General features: G+C 35.2%; 1 protein-coding gene across 1 annotated transcript; it reads left to right on the top strand.

Moving 5' to 3' along the window:
* Positions 1-1,289: 1,289 nt before the first annotated feature.
* Positions 1,290-18,219, top strand: Rbm13 (RNA-binding motif protein 13). Its single transcript, XM_067108479.1, has 8 exons — positions 1,290-1,436; positions 4,617-4,663; positions 6,242-6,385; positions 8,373-8,558; positions 9,214-9,343; positions 15,344-15,523; positions 15,924-16,013; positions 17,931-18,219. The coding sequence occupies exons 1-8, from the start codon at positions 1,422-1,424 to the stop codon at positions 18,150-18,152; spliced, it is 1,014 nt and encodes a 337-aa protein (XP_066964580.1). The 5' UTR covers positions 1,290-1,421; the 3' UTR covers positions 18,153-18,219.
* The last annotated feature ends 1,704 nt before the right edge of the window (positions 18,220-19,923 follow it).

The raw sequence follows: 19,923 nt of genomic DNA, 5'->3' as shown, positions 1-19,923 counted from the left end.
CACTTGCTAACAATGGTTCATTTTTCTTCTCTATACTCCTTTAGAGTAGTTTTCCATCATGCCTCGATTCATATCTTCATTCCTTGTGTATACACAAATTCTGTCCTGAAAACGGGCACTATCACATTACCGGTCAGGGGTAAACGATGATTCTAATTCAAGAGTACTAGAAGCTACGCACAATTTCATTTTCTAAGGAGAGACTTGGAAATAGAGTAATTATTACGTTTCGTTTCCATTCCTCAAGAAGGAAATTTAGCTTTGATACATATTACCATAAGAAAGTATTGTATTTAGAAGTGCAGGCAGTAATTCTTTGTGGTGTGTGTGCGCGCGTGTGTTTGTGTGTGTGAAAGAGAAATAGAGATTGAATTGGCTTAAAGACAGGGAGATTTTACAGGAGAAAGTAAAATCAGATGACAATAACCTTACTTACAACATGGAATGGAAAAAGTCTTGTTAATAAGCCCGACTCATTAAAATTGGAAATGTTAGCAGAAATAATGAAAATATATGTAAATCATCCGAAAGAAATAGACTGTTTGTTACGAGGGGACACGATTCGTATAAATTCAGAAGTATTCAAGTGTTATACGACGAGAGGGTACGAGTTCTATCTATCTATCTATCTATCTATCTATCTATCTATCTATCTATCTATCTATCTATCTTTTGCGTTTATTTTTGGGGGCCCGCTATCGGCTCCTCACATTGTTCATTAGAATGATCCCTTTCTATTAGTCAATCAATTTTAGCTTAAAACTTCACTAATGATCTTTTCTTCTAGGTCGGAACTGTTTAAGAATTCATATATTTTTAGTGTCTTAAGTTATGCCTTTAAATAATACATTGTAATTCAGTTTAAGAAAACGTGGGAGTATGAATTGCCAGTTATGTGAAACCTTTACAAGGACAGGTGAAGTAGTTAGAAATTTCATATTTAATGAGCATTGGGTAATAAATGAAAACTAAATATCATATCAAATGTGAAAAATTAAGGTGCAAAATCAGTAAATGGCATATACAGTGAATTAAAGAATATCTCACATGCACTTGAGGCGCCGTTACAACGGTAACGTCATGTCCATGCAACCAAAACAGTACTGAATGTCTGGCTTAAATAGCATATGCTTTACATAACGTAAATAGAAAACGGGAATTATTTTCTTTCTTACTGCTATTTCAACATAATAGCCGGCCTAATCAGAAATTTAATGACTTAAAATAATAGTTAAGACTTATCAAAATGCTTATAAAACAATTTTATTGTGGTAATAATTCATATAATTGTAATAAATCGTTTAAAATACTGACACTTTATCCGACCCTTTTTGATTCTGTCTTAAGGGTCAACGCGGATCAACGTGTTGCGGCAACGTAAATTCATGTGTGGATTCGATAATAACCTCTAAATTTCAGCCATGCAGAGTGACGATGTGAGTTTTTAATTAAAGATTGAGTATCTTGTTAAAGTAACAGCCTTTTTTAAAATAAAAAACCGTATAAAAATAAATGGTTTTAACTGAATTAGACAGCCTAAGTTACCGTAAGTACGGTAGGCGGAAGTCCACTTCTAAGCTACTAGGCTACTAGGCGAAGGTTAAGGCTCGTAGGATAGGTTAATAACATCTATCATCAAGCTTAGTATAAAGAGAAATATGCCAAAGGGGCGTACTAAAGTTCCAATTAGGGTAGAACTATGGGGCTGCCCCGCATCGGGTATTAGCCTACCTTGGGAATTGACTTTTCCTGTAGTAGGATATTTTGGTTATTTATTAACAATTTACCGTTATTTTTTGGCGGTAGACTGTAATTAACCTGTAAATGAACATCACAACTGATATGTTATTGTGTCCTGGCCATCCTGGAATGCTATTGCGCATGCGTAGTGTTAGCCTACAGGCCAGGCTAGGGGAGGTTTTGGTAAAAAGTGGAGTTTCCTTCACCGGGCAGGGTTGGTTAAGTAACGTGGCCCACTAGGTTAGGTTAGGTCAGGTACGTTAGGTTAGTACACTAGTTCCGGTAATTCTAAGTATTAGTTCCATGCATGTTTTTACGGTAGAACTATATAGTAGCTCTTCGGCGGCTACTGCCTTCTAACTTAACTTTTTCTACATTTTTTTTCTTGCTAATTATGAATTTACCTATAATTTTTGGCGCTCGTGTCTAATTAGCCTGTAATTAACCCCCGAAGTCCATCCAACAAGGGGTTTCCAGACGCGATCTTCACAAGACAGAGCACGGGTACGTCCGTTTCGAACCGTTCATATCCCATCCGGCAAGTGCAACAACTTGTTAATGTATGGGCACCCAACCCCCCCTGGGCCAATACTAAACACGGCGAAGGGACATTCCATTTGGCCGACAACAAACAGATGCCCCGCCAGTATCAGAACCCCTAAAAGTGTAGAGAAAACCAGTTGAAAAGGTAAAAAACAGGTGCGGAGCTAATATATAGAATTACCGTTTTTACCTTGGAAACTGGTTGTTTCTACACTTACGGCTTCTGATACTGGTGGTGCATTTGTTTGTTGTCAGCCAAATGGAATGTCCCTTCGCTGTGTTTAGTACTGGCCCGGGGGTGCAATACCCATACATTAACAAGTTATTGCCCTTGCCAGATGGGATATGAACCATTTGAAACAGATGTATCCGTGCTGTGTCTTGTGAAGATCGTGTATGGAAACCCCTTGTTGGATGGACTTCAGGGGTTAATTACAGGTTAATTACATTCGTGTGACAAAAATTGAAGGTAAATCCATAATTAGCAACCAAAAAACTGTAAAAAAAGTCAAGTTAGAAGGAAATCGCTGTCTTGGAGCTACTATGTAGATCTACCCTAGTTCATTATATAATAAGTTTCCTTAGCCAATAATCCCTGCTTGAACATATAGCTCCCTAATGATTTGTACATGCACGGAACCATTGCATAGCCTAACAATAACATGGCAGTCCTAGCAGAGTCACCCTCTAGTTTTAGCCTACCCCAATTAGCCCCAGAGAAATTGGATTGCAATCATTTTAGGCCTAGGCCAGGGTCTTTTATTTATTTTTATGATATTTACCCTCTTGTTTATGTTTATAATATTTACCATCTTTTGTTTGTGCTTATGATATAGCCTATACCCATTTATGTTTATAGTATTTTACCCTGTTTTGTTTATTTTATGATATTTACTGTGTTTTGTTTATGTTATGATATTTACAGTGATTTGTTTATGTTATTTGCAGTGTTTTGTTTATGTTATGTTCACCCCAAGGGGCTGATACTATACACGGCTCCCATATTGCACATAAATAAGCAAAAGGTGGTAAATACCATAAATGTAACAAAAGATATTAGCATAAACAAAAGGCAGTAAATATTCCAGTTGGTGACTGGCGGGAACCAGGCCATGGTAGAAGTCTTCAGTTTTACCAAAAATTTGCCCAGTTTCTATAATAATGCCACAAGAATGTAAGGTTTGGTGTAGGCTTATGGTGTTTTTGATGTAAAATTTTACAAGTTACCCATAGGCTAGGTTAGATATGATTTGGTTGATTCTGACATTCACTTCCTTTGGAAATGCATAGTTACTTCATTGTCCTTCCTCCACATCTAAATTTTTGGGGACCATGATGGGAAGTTAGGGTCCTATGGATTGGGAGAAAAAGAAAATATTGAATATGTGGTAATAGTTTTTATCTGGATTTATCCCGACCTGATGTTAGTGCAGGGGCTGGATTCTGCATGATTGGGAAGTTTTATCCCCCCTGGATCTCACCCCTTTGACCTTTCCCTCTTAACCTGACATAGAGCACAATACATGGGTACATTCTAACTTAACCTTCCCCACCCTAGGTGCTGGGTCCTACCTGACCTGGGTGGGGAGCCCTCACTTAACTTGATGTAGGGTGTTGTAGAGTGTATAACAGTGGTATATTTACTGGGTTATATCTGACGTAACTTAGAATGCCAGTCCTACTTAATCTCCCTGGAACATCATGAAATTATTTAATGTTACCATAGATGTTTTAGTCTAGGCCCAGTAATTACCACGGTCGCAGATAAGATTTAGTATTTAGTTGCACAGGGTGCAGCTTTGTTACAAGGTGATAGGTATATTCATGAAATTAGCCTGTAATGATGTAAAAAACTTCATGCACTATAGCCATACAAACTTGTTATTTTACTTACTTTATAACACCTGATACATGGAGTATAGCTTGAGTACAGTAAAAGGTTAAAATTTTGTAATTTCATCCATTTTTCAGGGAACACATTTTGTACCAGGCATTATAGCACAAATTTAAGAAATTCTTTGTTTTCATGGATCAGCGTTACTCTAATTTTGAGTTTTTGTACTTTGGATACTTGCTTACATTGTTAGGAATTATATATATATATATCATGAAATAGGAATTTATGTGGGCCTTGATTCCAAGAAAGTTAAGCCTCAGAATTTCTAAATGATATCGATAGAACTGTGGTAATTAATTGCTAATAGTATGTAGCTTTGGTGACATTCCATTGTGAGGGTATTTATTTAGTTTTATTTTACAAGGGGTTCTTGCAGCACATAGGTTTCGACATCTTGAGTATATTAGTGTTAATTGATTCTCTTTTTCTTTTTCAGATCACATGGAGTATTATAAACAAAACATTGTGTTCTTTTAAGATACAGTAAGTGTAAAGATTTTTTCATTATATTGTACTTTTTAATATTAACCATAAGATAGTGCTTTTATAGATGCCAACAGGTGTAATTTCCTTGAACATTATTAGATTATTTAAATCCTGGTGTCTAATAATACTTACAAAAGTCAGGGTTACCCTGTTATAAGTGTGCATATGGGGCCATCGCCACCTCTACAGGTGGATCCGGTCACTATCTGCGTAGTTTTAACTCTCCTGCAATAAGGAAGGGTAGTGAGGTGGATAATTTTAGTAAAGTAATTAGTACATATTGGAAAGAATTTACTGTGTTTTATCATAAAAAATTTGTTATAAACCGAACAAGCTTTTCAATACTTTGGATAGCTGTTTATATGGGACAGCTTCAGTGTCCAGAAGATTTTCCCTGATGGGGAGGTGCTTGGCCAGTGACATTGTTGGCAGACCAAAGCGCATCAAACAGAAGTTTGGAACTAACAACAGTCATGACTAGATAAGGGCCTAGTTAGTATGGTCATGGTTTGTACTTAGAATTGGATTCATATGTTGAGAGAATTACCAAAAGGTGATGTTTGCTGTGAAGATGAGGTGAAATGACAGGTATCCTAGATACACTTTTGTGAGTGAGGATGATGAGTCTGCCCCAACCCTTCTTTCTTTTTCCATAGGATGTGACACAGTTTGGACAGCAGTTACTATTATGGGAGAGAGGAGAATGTACATCTGTCGATTTAAGTGTTAGATCCCTCGAGTAAAACTTGATGAAAGTAGAAGACGACATCCAGTTGGCCTTGTCAGAATTGTATTAATGTATACATATGTCTTAAATGCCACAGAAGTTGAATGACTTGACCTCATGACTCTTGACTTTAAAAACTGATGCCTCAGATTCCAAGGTAGAAGCATATGCATATGAAGTGACCTGTTTAGCTAAAAAGATATTTTATTCATTGAATTATTGCTTGACAGTGCACTAGATAAATGCTACAGGCATGAAGGCATCTGTTGCCCATGCCCCTAGGTCTGGAATAACCAGATTACGAAGTCGTAACATGAGTGAAATTTTGGGGAGTGAAAGTTCAGCCGTGTTGCCCTAGGAACCATTTGTTGCCTATTCCTGTAGATCTAGGATAACAGGGTTACGAAGCCTAACATGATGGAAATTCCGGGGAGTGAGAATGCAGATATTTGACACAGACGACACACAAATATGTTAATTACCAGTTCCACCAGCAGAGCTGCTAAGGGATCTTGGTGCATACTTAGACATGAGGGAACTGGAACTCTCTTCTACTTGGGGGGTGTGTCTAGAAATTGCCTTACAGCAGGCATTAGAATTACATTGACAGTGCTAGGTATAGGAGTACACAAGTATATAATATTTCTTGAAAATATGAAGGCAAATGTTGCAAAAATTTGTAGACTTATGTAGTTCTTTACCACATGTAGAAGAATATGTTTTTTCTGAATGTTGAATTATCAGCATAAATTTCCCAAACAGCTTATTTATACTAAGATTCATGGTTAAATTTTTCTTTAATGTGTACCATGACTGATTACTGACTTCTTGTCATTTTCTACTTTCAGAGCAAAGAGTCAGAGATTCTGTCGGAATGAATATAACCTAACTGGTTTGTGCAGTCGTAGTTCATGTCCCTTGGCCAACACACAATATGCAACTGTTAGAGAGGAAAAAGGTATACTTTACCTCTACATGAGAACAGCAGAAAGGCAAGTATGATGACTTGTATTGGAATTTGATTTTCCTAGTTACAGTATATTAGCATGTATCCTCAACTGATGCTGTGTTACAGCATTTATAAGGAATTATTGTGGCATTTAAACCCAAACTGGTCATACAAAACTTTAAAGTTATGTAGTTTAGATTGAAATTGGAATTTTTCTTTGATTTGCAGTAGGATTGGCAATTAGTGGGTACAATAACTGTTAGTTGTGTACTCATGTGTATTGTGGGTAGATCATTTGGCACAGATAGCACCTCTATTCAGTTGATGTACTGTAATCATGTAAGCTGATTTTTCCACCCAGAGGTGGTGCTCTTTTTTCTTTTGCTGCCTCATTTTTTATTTGGTTCAGAGAAGAATATATTTGTGTTTTAACATTTTCTGTTTTATTTAGATGGAAAAGGACCTGTCTGTAGCTTGTTCTATGAACTAGTTGTTTTCAGCTAAAATGTTTTGTGTCTTACTAGGATTTGCTTATTCATTCAGTGTGACACATGTTGGGACTGAAAATGCAAAATGCAGTTAGAATTTTTGTCATCTTTAGTAGAAGCTTGTGATGACTAACCCTGCTGTGGAGGTACTAGGGTCTTAGAAAGTTTCCTGCCTGAAAAGAAGCCATTTGAAATCAAGTGATCAAACTAGTCTTCCAAAAATTATGCCATTCACATGTTTGTGCCTCTTATATACTGTATATTATTATATTATTAGAATATTTTAGTTTATAATGTATTTTGTGATGCCATGAACTTGGTTTGTATGATTGTGTTGGGAATTCCTAGTACTGTATACAAGTTTGGAAAGTCCTTTGTTATTTCCAAGACTATTATAGCTGATGGAGGAAACCTGTATTTCAAATAAGTTTTAAGTGTGGAAGCCATTTCATGTTGTAAATGGTTGGTATGTTTTAAGACTGATATCATGGTTTTTATTTTTTTATGGACCAGGTTGTGTTTTTTTTTAATTGTGGGTTCTGGTAACATAGATGCTTCCAGAATTCTCTTTGTCTTGGGTATAGAATGTTTTCTGAGTTCTCTCCTTAGGGACCATGGGGATCTTGTAAGCATAATATCGTATATTTTTTTGATTTTCATACTAGATAGGAAAACTTGATAACAATGCATCAAGTCCCTTGGATCAGGTGTCCTATCAGATTGCCAGGTATGTCTTCATAGATAGTGACATTGTTATGAAGCAAGTTCCACTGTACTTAATGTTTAAATATGATTCTCACTATAGTTAATCCTATGGATAAGTTTAAAAAGTTGTACAGTACTGCTGAAATCTTAACTCTGTAGTTGTACATGGATAGGGCAAGGATGGTGGAGCGAGATGATGTCAGTCCAAGTGCTTTAATGATTAGTTTCCAGTTACCCCACTTTCTTTTAGCTGAAAACAGTGATTCACAGGTTATGTATGCAACACATGGCACTCTGTTTTTCTGTAAGTTTTCTTGCCAATTGTATGGGTATAAATGCAGGTTCCTAATGATAAAGTACAAAGAATTTTGCAAACATGCAGTATTGCTTCATTTATCCTGTCTTGAGAATGCTATTGCACTATAGTTTCAACTGTGGAGTTTCATAGTAGTATGAAAAATGTTGCTACTAATTGTAATTTGGACAGACAATATGAGTGACTAGCATAGAACTGTATACAATCAAAGCTTCATAAAATTATTTGACAAAAAATTTGTTACTACTGTACTGCATTGAACAAGGTTTTTGCCATGTATCTGAGTAAGTACCAATGAAAGTATTCTTTTGTATTTTTGGTTTTATGAGTTATGTAAATCTATGGCGTATGCCATATTGTAAATACACATGTACAGTATGTGAGAACATGTATGAAATATTAAGAATTTCAGTGGTTTATACCTTATAATGTATCTTTTGTTTGTGTGCAACCAGGACTTTAAATCATATCTGGTTACTGAAGGCGTATTGTTTTCATTCGTTTATTCTTTGTCATTTCAGAGCCTTTTTCCCAGCCAAGCAATGGGAAAAGGTCAAGCTTTCCAGGAATTTTGTAAAGGCTTTGCAGCAGATAGATGAAAACCTGGTTTTCTGGAAAAAATATTTCCGCCAAAAATGCCGGCAGCGATTGTTAAAGATCACTCAGTATTTGACTCGTATGAGGAAGATCAAATTAAAAGGGAAACAGTAAGTAGCTATTGTATAGTATTGTAGCATATATTATTTCATACTGATACTGTATTTTGAATGCAGTATATTATTGTAGTGTTTGGTAGTGGCATATAATTCCCACTATTCCTTTAGTCTTACAGTCAGTGAAGATAAGCAGTGTTGGGTTTAGTTGGTATGTGGATGGATGACTGTCAACGAATGCTCGACGATATCAGTTATAACATTCCCCAGTCATCTTACTGTACACTTCATTTAGGGTACTGCTTACAATGTGTCCCTTGTGACACCTAGTAGATGCTGCTAAACATTCTTTGTGGCAGCCCTTTTGTCCCAGCTACATTACTTTCTACTGATTACTTTCCATTCATTTTTTTTTTATTTCCTTCACCAGTTTGTCCAGCTTCTTCTTACTCCTGGTTTTACCTTACACAAAAAAAAAAAATAATTAAGAACCAGTCATTTGGGATAGCTAAGTGATAGTAGAACTGTGACTTAATTGTACTTGTTATTTGAGCTATTTCACAATTTTGATAATAGTAAACAACTAAACATTAATGAGTTGTAGCATGCTTACAATTTGAATTGGTCTCAACCTTGCCATTCTGACTTGTCATGTTACAGTTGTGTGTTTTATGAGAAATGTCTGTTAAATAACTTTTTATTCTTATAGCAAAAAGCTGATCCCAATACAACGTAACATAGATGTACGACTGAGGAGGCGAGAAGAAAAGGCTTTAGTAGCTGCTCGAATAGACAACGCAATTGAGAAGCAACTTTTGCAGAGACTGAAAGAAGGAACTGTAAGTATCTGAGAAATTTGAGTTCTGAATGTCTCCCATAACAACCAGTATCTCTATTCCCATCAAATAGCAATGATTCCTGGCATTATTGTACTGGAATGTACTGTGTCAGAGAAGTCTGCCAGTGTTTACAGAGCTGTTTTGCATATATATACTTTGCCACTCCTGTTTTCTCCCAAATATACCATTTTTCACAAACTGAGGTGGCCAGTTCTATGACATGAGAAATCTGGCTTAGTGTTCTGATTAAACTGCAGTATCTCACAGTCAGTTGTAGACTTTGGAAATTTCCATCTTACAGTTTAGAAATCACATCATTGTACCAAGAGGCTTTATTAATAATATTGTTAATAGAATATTTGTAAAAAGAAGTCGTCATTTTGTTGTTTGTACAGTTTGGTCAGTCATATAATTGTGTAAAACACTAGTAGTTTTTGTAATTATTACAAATTATAGTAATGAGCTTGATGATTCATAATGATATTTGATAAGAGTTCAGAGGTCTGGTTAAACAAATCATTTATAACTAACTAACTGATAAATACTCCCCATGACACATTGGGTGAATATGTAAAACTACTTACCTTTTACATTAAAAACTGTTTTATGACAAGTTTTAAACACCAGTGATTTGAACAATTTTGATAGTCTTTAATGTTATCTAGGTTGTTTTTAACATGCAGTCTACAGTGTATACTTTTATAGGAACAAACACTCTGACCAGTAATGTGAAATGTATAATATGCCAAATTCTTAAATTAAGACATACTTTACATTTTTTATAATTAAAAACATATTCCAAGGTATTAAATTTAAGATATGCTCTACATTTTGTGTAATTAAAAAAAGTACATAAATATGTGCAACTACATATTGCCTAGTTGTCCATCTCAGTATTTGTGAAAATAAAACTGCAGATCAGATCTTGCTTTAAAAGCAACAAATTACCTATAGTGTGCTTTTAACTGATTTATAAATAACTGAAAGGTTCCATAATTAATGGCAACATGAATAGAATAATGATTCTGCAACTTATAGGTTATGGGTATGTTTAATGAAAAGAGAAATATCTCCATGCAGTACCATCTTAAAAGGATGAGACATCTTAGGAAGGATGAAATATAGGCATTACTTATCTACTAACCGGAGGGAAGGATATGCCTCTAAGATCTTGGTATCTTATTGGTTAAGACATTAGCATACTCTGATGTCTATGAAGAAGGAACCTCTTGGATGAGAGTGACAGTTCATGAAATCAGGACACTGTCAACTTCTTTAGCCTTTAAAAGAAATGTTGGGATTTCTGCAGTCCTAAGTGCAAATACTTGTCAACTGCTTCTTGAAAGATGTTACACCCAAGGCAGTGGAATTGTGCTTCTTATGACTGTTAGTTGCAACAGGCCATGCCATGATCATTTCAACCACTGATGAGATGTAGACTTCCAGGGTTACAAGCTACTATATCCCCTTTGGTTGGTTTACTTTTGCTTTTCAATTTTTTTTTATAAGCTGCTTGCTTTTCCCTTTTTATTATTAAGTTGCTACTTGACTCAGGTACAATTTATTACTACATATCCAGGGTGTCCACCTTTATGAAGGAAACTGTGATTATTTTTGGCACTTAGAACCTGACTATTTTCTGTCCCCAACTGTTCTTCAAAACCATTAAACCTCACAGTAGCTGGACTTAATCCTTTTCATCCTCTCTCCCAAATATCTGTTCAGGTTAATTATGATTGAAGGATTTTTCTTGAAATAGTTCAAACAAAACTTTTTATACAAACTGATCAGTCATAGTACTTACCTTCCTCCTAGTCCCCTTGTTGTAGTTTTGTTGAAATTTTCACACAAATGTGATCATAGATGTGCATTTGCATCGTCACTCAGTGAGTGGTTTTCTGGTTATTGTTGTTTTTCCATATACAATATTAGGAAGTTATATCTAGGGAATTCAACAATGAATTAAAGCCAAATATGATTGATAGGCTTGTATTCTAAAGACTTGAATCTGTTTGTGTCCTGGTTATTGCCTGATGATCCTGCTGAATAAGCCTCCCAGTATCAGCTGTATTGCTAATGCATTTATTCTTCAGGTATTATGTGTGGTGACCTCATTGGTGTTTCGTGTGATTTCTTCTTCGCTAAGCCATACTTTGTTGTGTTTTCACAACTGCCCTTGGCCTGATTAAAAGCCTGAACCAATTTAAATCCAAGCAGAGTCTTTGTTAAATACTTTCTTATTAAGTAGGATGAAGTTTTAAAACATATATGTTGCAGTTGATCTCCAGTTTGTTGTGGCAAACCTGTCAGATTTCTTTTGCCTTACAAGGTGTGCCAGCTCCACTGGTTGACCATTTGCTTCTGGTGCTTTTTTCAGTGATGTATAGTGATGTTAATTTATACTGTACTCTCAACAGAAATTTTGTATTTAATGTAAATACTGTTGTTGTTGATGGTATTGTTGTTTATTGTTCTGTTGATTTTTACAGTGTTACTATTGTTGTGAGTTTATTTAATAGTTTTGATTCTGATTTTATGTTAATTTTAATTCTTTTGGGAGACATTGAGCCAAACCCTAGGCCTGTTACTTATTACAGCAAGAAAAATTGCAAAGCACTTGACACAGATATTTGGGGCTTAAGGTAGAATTTTCTTGATCTCTCAGAGTTGTGCCCATAACTACAATTTGTTTTTATCTGAGACTCTTGTAAGTAGTAACAAGTCTAAGGTTGAGTTTTTAATCCTGGGGTTTGATGTCCCTGACTTTATTTATTGTCGTAACATCCCGCATGCGCAAGGTATGGCTGTATACTGTAAGTCAGGACAACCTATTTATCGTCAGAAAAATTTGGTGTAGTAGCCATGAAGTTCTTGTTTTAAAATTTTCTGTAAGTAATCCAAATATTGACGACTCTATGCATAACTATCTTTTGGAGAGGATTAGTATGGTTTAGTCATAGGATTCAAAAGCTTCATTCGTTATTTGTGGAGACTGTAATGCAAAGCACAGTGAGTGGCTAAATTAAAATTCCGCAGATCAACATGGCTGGTCTGCTCTTAATTTCTCTGTGTCCTCTGATTTTGCCCAGCTAATTGAGGAACCCATGCACATTTCTGGTAATAGGTTAGACCTCATATTCACAGATGTTCCAGCTGTTGTGAAGTCCAAGATCTGTGAATATATAGGCACTAATGACCATTGTTCCATTGAGATCGGCATATCTGTCATTCAGTATATTCCTAATTCCACCAATTGGGATCACATTATTGAAGCTTGTTGGGCACTTAATATTTCAGATGCTGTATTAGATCCTGATTCCAAGAAGAAGTTAAATGAAGTGCTGATGGCTATTTTAATTAGATATGTCCCTAGAAAGGTTATAAAATTTAGAACAAATGTCCAGCCATGATTTGATGATACATGTAGACGAGCCTACCTCGACAAACAGACCAAATTCAATGCATGGAAGCAAAACAACACTTATCATACAGCTGAGAGAAATTGCAATAATTCCTTGAAGTGGAAACTTGAAGGAATTATTCAGCCTCATCTGTGGTGGACCAAATTGCACAGTCTGTCTTTGGGTCATGCTCATCTTCCATTTCACCACTACTAACAGATGATGGTAGATTGGTTACTGGCCCTAGGGAAATGGCTGAACTGCTTCATCAAGCTTTTGAAGCTAAACAATCAGCTGAGGATTTTTCTCTCCCTGATACTTGTCATCCTGAACCTTTTCTTACAAAATTTGCATTTTGCTCCAGGGATGTTGAGAAAATTCTGGATAATCTTGATAGCTGGGGTGGGAAGACCTTGATGATTTCTTCCCTTTGTTTTTTAAAAAAGTTGCTAGTGTGTTGTCTCCCAAATTTAGTAGATACTATAGATGTCTATGTCAACGTAGTATCTTTGCGAATGAGCGCAAGCTTAGTAATACAACGTCTCTTCCAAAGAGTGGCATATCTGCAGACTGCAGTTACTACAGGCCACTCGCTATTTGCCCTGTGCTCTCCAAAGTTGGTGAAAAACCTTTTTTTAAGCCACCATATAAATATGCTGAATCTTAAGGATTGTTAGTTGATAGTCAATATGCATATATCTAGCAGCTAGGTACCTGCGATGCTTAGACTTGACATACCACTTGCAAGGGAACCCTGATAAGGGTTTTGAGTGCAGAGTAATTCAGATTGATTTTATTGCTGCTTTCTATCTAGTAAATCACAAGGTGCTTATTTATAAATTTTAGGATCTGGGAGTGGGTTGATATGTTTTAGGATTACTTCAAGATTTCCTTACAGGTAGGCAGCAGCAAGTTGCTGTGGACAAGATCTTTAGTGAACCAAGACCTGTTGTATCTGGAGTTCCACAGGGCAGTGTTCTTTGTTCACTGTTATTTTTAGTGTATGCAAGTGACATAATTGGCCTGGAAAACAAAACTGTTCAGTATGTTGATGATGCAACACTAATGGGTGTAGTAGTCTCCACTTTTGAGAAATGAAGCTGTCCTCAGCCTCAGTTGGGGCATGAACCGGATCAGGGAATGGTGTAGTCGGTGGGATGAGGCTGAACTCCAGTAAAACGAAAACACTATTGAATAGCAGATATCGTACAGATTTCCCACCCCATCCTCCCTTTCAAGTGGATGGAACTTTGTTGAACGAGTCTGAAGCTTTAACTATTCTAGGTGTAACCTTTGTACATCTAACATGAAACATGTAAAGTTTAGGAAATACATGAGGAATGAAGGTATTGTTTATGGAGCTTCATATATTTTAACAGTGATAAAATCAGTGCAGCCTGTTTTAGGTCATTTGTACCATTTACTAGAATACTGTTCTCCAGTGTGGAGTTTCATGCCTAGAGGGTATATCTCTTTTAGATAGTAGTTACGTGCTGGTAGAGTTTCACCACAAGTAGTAGTGATTCTGACTTGGATAGCGACAAATGGTTTCAGTTTGTCGCTTTTTGTAGAGAGTGTTTCAACAGGGTCTTTCAGATTCTGAGTACAGTCCCCTGATCCCCTTGTCTGCTGAGAGCAGCCAGATTTGCTGAACAGTAGCACCAATATGCAGTAAATGTGCTCTTGCTGTCAAACTTCTCAGTTCCAGAGGTCCTTATTACTCACACTGTTGGACTAGGGCAGGCCCTCCCAGAGGAAGAAGTATATCTTAGTTTTACCAGACCACTGAGCTGGGATTAACAGAAATCTCTAGGGCTGGCCCAAGGATTAGACTTATTTCACGTGGCTAAGAACCAACTGGTTACTCAGCAAGCGGGACCTACAGCATTGTGGAACCGAAACCACATTATAGCGAGGAATGAATTGCCTCCCAGAGGAAGGTGTGCAGGTGGAACTAGGTCTGGCTGAAGTGCAATACATTACTACCCTAACACTATTCTCCTTGCATTTCAATACATTTTTATCTATTTGTTAATTTATTAATTAATTTTTTTCTTTAAGAAGTGGGGTCTCTTCTTTCTGTATTTCCCTTTACCTCGTCTTACTTCCAAATGATGAACACCATCTTCTGAATAATAATAATAATAATAATAATAATAATAATAATAATAATAATAATAATAATAAAAAGTTCCAGTAATTACTGCACTATATTTCTTGGTTTACAGTAAAAGATATTTGAGGTGGATGTCCGTACTTTAACAATTAGCAGATGGCAAGTCTTGGACTCAAGTTCCCTGATAAAATTTTATTGGACTAAGTTTTTTTTATTGCTTCTGTTATCACCCATTTAAGTGGCCATAATTTGTTAAAAATATAATTATTTTCCTATTGCAAACCAGATCCTTTGTATCGGTCCAATGAGTGCCGAGGAAATTGGTTCATTTATCTTCTTGGACTACCTGATACTCAATAATAAACCAAATTTATTTTTGCATTTTTACAGCAACATCAGACAAGATACTGTGACTTAGGATGTGGATGTTTATTTTAAAATTTTTTATATATCTTTCAATCTTTGTTTGCCTTTATTTTACAGTATGAGCGTATTTACAATTTCCCGAAGGAAGCCTTTGATGTAAGAATGGATAATGAAGAGGAGGAGGAGAGTGAAGTTGATGAAGTCGAGTCTGAGAACGAAGAAGAGTTAGTGGAAACTGATGAGGATGTAGAGGGTCAGCTAGAAAAGGAGGTCATTAATGAAGAAAATGATGAAGAGGTAAAACATTTTAGACGTTCAGAATGAAAATTTTTTCACAGGTTATATCCTTTACAATGTTTTTAGCTTGTAACATTTCAATAATGTGTTTAACTGTACTGTACTCAGAAATTTTGTAACCAAGAGCAGATTCTCATAAGAATAGCATTTGCCCTAATTCTGTCATATGCTGCATTTTGAATATTTTCATAATTTACATTACTATGCATATTACTTCAGTGCAGGCAATGTTAAGATTTCCTCGTCTATTTTAAAGGCTAGGAAAAATAAAAACTAAGTGTGGTAGTAACTGTTTGATTGCATAACATGCTGATAAAATAGTAATAAACATGTCTGTTTATACCTTTTCATATATTAGTGAATTTATGTAATCTTTTAAGTATACCTTATTTGATATTAGGATGACAGTGAGGAAGATGGAGACAGTGATGAAGAGAGACAGTATGTTGCAGATTTTGATGAAAGTGATGAGGAAGATGAAGATTTAGAGGTAAGACTACTTTCTCTAAGGTGACTGTTGCTGTAAAAGTTATGTATTCTAAGATTTTAATACGTATACAGAGTATGTTTATTTTTAGCAAATTATGAGGCAAATTTATGTTTAAACTGGACTAAATCCATTCTTGGAAAGTCCCAGAATTGATCTTACATTGCTGGTTGTGTTTACCTGGAAAGTAAGGTGGAGTTGGAATATGGTGCTGAAATGTGATTTTATTTGTGAAACTTGAATCACTGTATGTTGTTTAATAATGTGTTGAAAATTTTTTTCAATATTTTATTTAATTTGTTCAGTCTGTTTGGAAGTATAGTAGTCTAAATACATGTCTTCTTTTTAAGTATTGGTTGTGTATTAAAGAAATGATTTGGAATTCATTATGTACTGAACATTTTTTTGAAATACTATAATTTACTAATGTTAACACTTGGTGCTCAGGTGGCCAAATCACACAGCCATGTAGAGCCCATGATTTTGAATACCTCGTGTTTCATTTGGCCAGCCTCTGAAATGATGGCCTTTGCTTGAATTATGACCATTTTTTGTTTCTTTAATGTCATTATAATTTCTTTAATTTGATCATTTTTGGTGATTAATTTTTCATGTGTAAATATGTGAGGTTAACTTGAAAACACAAGTGGGTGGGATGAGTAACAGAAAATGCTTGACTGTTTAACTAGTATGAACGCAGAATTTTCATTCTCAATACCTCATAAATATCTAGTAGTTATAGAAAAAAGTTAATAACTTCAAGGGAAAATATCATAGTGACTATCACTCACACTGAGTATTTGTGCATATGGAACAATCCGGAAGTCCTTGAACTAGCCTGGCAAACTTACATCGAATAGAATGACCTTACATGAAAAAGTTTAACACCTGAGGCAATAGAGGAAATTAATCATTGCAAACTCATGAAAAAAAGGTCAGTTCTAGCTAAGCATATAACAGGCACTCCATCCTAGGTGTATCCTAAATATAAAGTCATCTTTGTATGTGAAACACTACTTGAAGTTTTAGGAGACCTTCCCATTTCTCTATACCAGATTACTGCCTGTAGTTACAGAAGTAAGAATTCTTTTTTGCCCATCATGACATCTCTTCAAGAGTCTTTAACTTGAAGGTTTTTTAATTCATCTTGAAAATTAATTTTTTAGTGTAAAATTGAGTCTATAAAGTGAAAGATAATTTTTAAAAAGTTTTAAGCAGTATATTAGGTAAGTAAAATATTAAAATAATTGAAATGACACTGATCATGCAAAGATAAGTTTCATAAAAATGTTACATTTGTTGTATCTGCCACTAGGAGCCAAATTAATTCTGTCTCTTTTTATTTTCCTAACATCATGTATATAAGCCTAAAGGGTGCCACTTTCTCTAAACTCATATGAAATTGTACCTGGTAAAATGTTATTCATGATTTCTTATTTAGTTTATAACATGAGTAAATACACACACACACACACACACCTGGTCTTTGAAAAGAAATTTATTAAAAGTTCAGCCAAATAAGTGTTTCGACCATGATTTGTATGTTTTCATTAATTTCAGAAGCTTTTACATTGCAGTGATTTCTGTAAATTCTGAATTTATTTTTGAAGCCCCAATTCCTTGCATGAAGTACTCTGCATAGTTCTTTGAGTAAGTTTCTGCAGTTAATACTGAAAATTTTTGGCTTATGCTGCATAGCTTTCTAACATTACTTTTTAATCTGTTCCTTTTGCTTTCTTCCCACATGGCACACCACTATGTCAATCCTTTCTCCATCTATCATTTAAATATTACACTTGACTGTTTCTGTGAAAATCAAGAAATTTGGCTTTGTAGTCTGGGTTACAAGAATACAGTAATTATTTTTAGCAGAATTTACTTTCGCCTGTTCTTGTATAAAGCAGAATTTTACTTTTGCAGGATGCTGCTGATAGACTGGAAGACATTTCAGAAGAGGAAGATAGCTCTGATGATGATAGTGATATGGAAGATGGGCCCAGCTCGGCAAGCAACATGAAGAATGGACGATTGAAAAAAGGCAAGGCTACACCAAAGGCCACCAAAAAGCGGGGCAAGGCTAGAGTAGAAATAGAGTATGATCATCCTGAAACAGAGAAAACTAAAGTGAAAGTGTTTTCATAATTTAAGTGAAGAGTATTTTGTTGAAAAAATGACTGTTTTGAAACAAATACAATAAAAAGGAAGGTGATGTGTGTATTATTTTATACCTACATGTAAGAATATTATGTTGTTTTACAGGTAAGATGAAGTTTTAAAGTAGATTTCTTCCAGGAAATATTCAGCTGAACCAAATTTAGTTCCTAAATGAAAATTCTTATGATTAATGGCAAAAGGAATAGATGGATGAGATGAAAAAAATAATTTCTGTATCAGATTTCATTAAGGAGGTGTGTTTGAAAATAAATAACTGTAATGTAGATTTACATAAGTGCTTGACATTAGCTGTATACTATAGATTTGACTTTGAAGATATACAGAAACAGGACACTCTTATTGAGAAAATCTAGAGGGTTATGTGCTGTGGGTTTAGTAATAACAGATAGAGGAATCACCAATATCTATCCAACAAGAGGCCATGTCATTTCAACCTTCAGGCAAATAATTGTACAATAATGATTTTAACCTTGATTTTTATATACAGTATTTCTTCCCTCTGGTACATTTTCAATATGCACATACACTATATGATTCAATTACCTTCTTTTATGATTCCATGGATTAAGGGCTTTTGATCATTTGCAGCATCCCCTATGCAAACTGTAGTTGTGCACTGTAGGCTGCAATCTTTCATTCATTGTAGCTGCAATCTCTCATTCATTTATGTTCATAATCTCTTTCTTCCATCTGACTTTTCAAGTGCGTGGTTTTCCTCCTGTTATGCCTTTCAAACCTTGCTGTCAAGTTCCCTTTCAGTGATGAATGACCTCAGGTCCCAGTGCTTGGCCTAAATTCTATATATTATTCTATTCTACTGTTAAATCCTTTAACATAACCAGAGGTCCTTTGCTCTCACTTTTCTATTGTACATTTGTTTTTCTAGGTGCTTTCAAAATGCATCGGTTTCACATGATGCCTCTTTGCCAGTCTATTTCAAAATACTTATCTTTCAGTGCCTCTTGAGCTTGTTTTTTGGTCTGCTCCTAAGAATGTTTTTTTTTTTTTTTAACTAGTTTCTTGCTAGGAAGGTCAATAACAGAAAGTCACTATAATGAAGCAACTAAAGGTAAAGTACTTGTCAAAGAGGAAGAGATTATACAGTACTGCAATTTTCAGATCTTGAAAAGCCATTTGACGGAGTACAGAGACATTTTAAATGAACTTGAAAAAGTATGATTGATTATAATTGGCTATTGTTTGTTTTATAACAAGTTTAAAGGCTAGCTAAATATATGTACTGTACTGTATACATTTTTTATCTCAAATTGGTAACCATTATTTTAAATTTGATACAAAATAGACTGATCTATGGCAATGCAAGTTTACCCGCTTGCTGTAAACAAATGAAACTCTTTGGCTACAATAGCCTAAGAATGCAAAACGCAGACTTTTCTAAAACCATGACGGATTTAAATGACACTTAAAATAATAAACATCAGACAATTAGAAAGTCCTGTTCAAGATATGGCTAGTTAGGTTAAGTTAGGTATGAAACACAATCTTGAGTGGTTCCTCGTATTCTACATGGCTAGAAAAAATATGCCATTACTTTCATGGTTAAATTTATTTTATATGTTTTATCTGAACATTCAATATCTGTTACATTCACACTATACTACCTCACCTTAGTTAACATAGGCTAGGGGTTTATGAAGTAAATTTTCTCTTGAATAACCTTAAGACTTTTACACCTATAGCATTCACTGCATTTGGACTACAATTGAGCAAATGCATG

The sequence above is a fragment of the Macrobrachium rosenbergii genome, chromosome 9, assembly GCF_040412425.1.
Source record: "Macrobrachium rosenbergii isolate ZJJX-2024 chromosome 9, ASM4041242v1, whole genome shotgun sequence".
In the NCBI taxonomy this organism is placed as follows: Eukaryota; Metazoa; Arthropoda; class Malacostraca; order Decapoda; family Palaemonidae; genus Macrobrachium; species Macrobrachium rosenbergii.
This window is presented reverse-complemented; position numbering and strand designations above follow the sequence as displayed.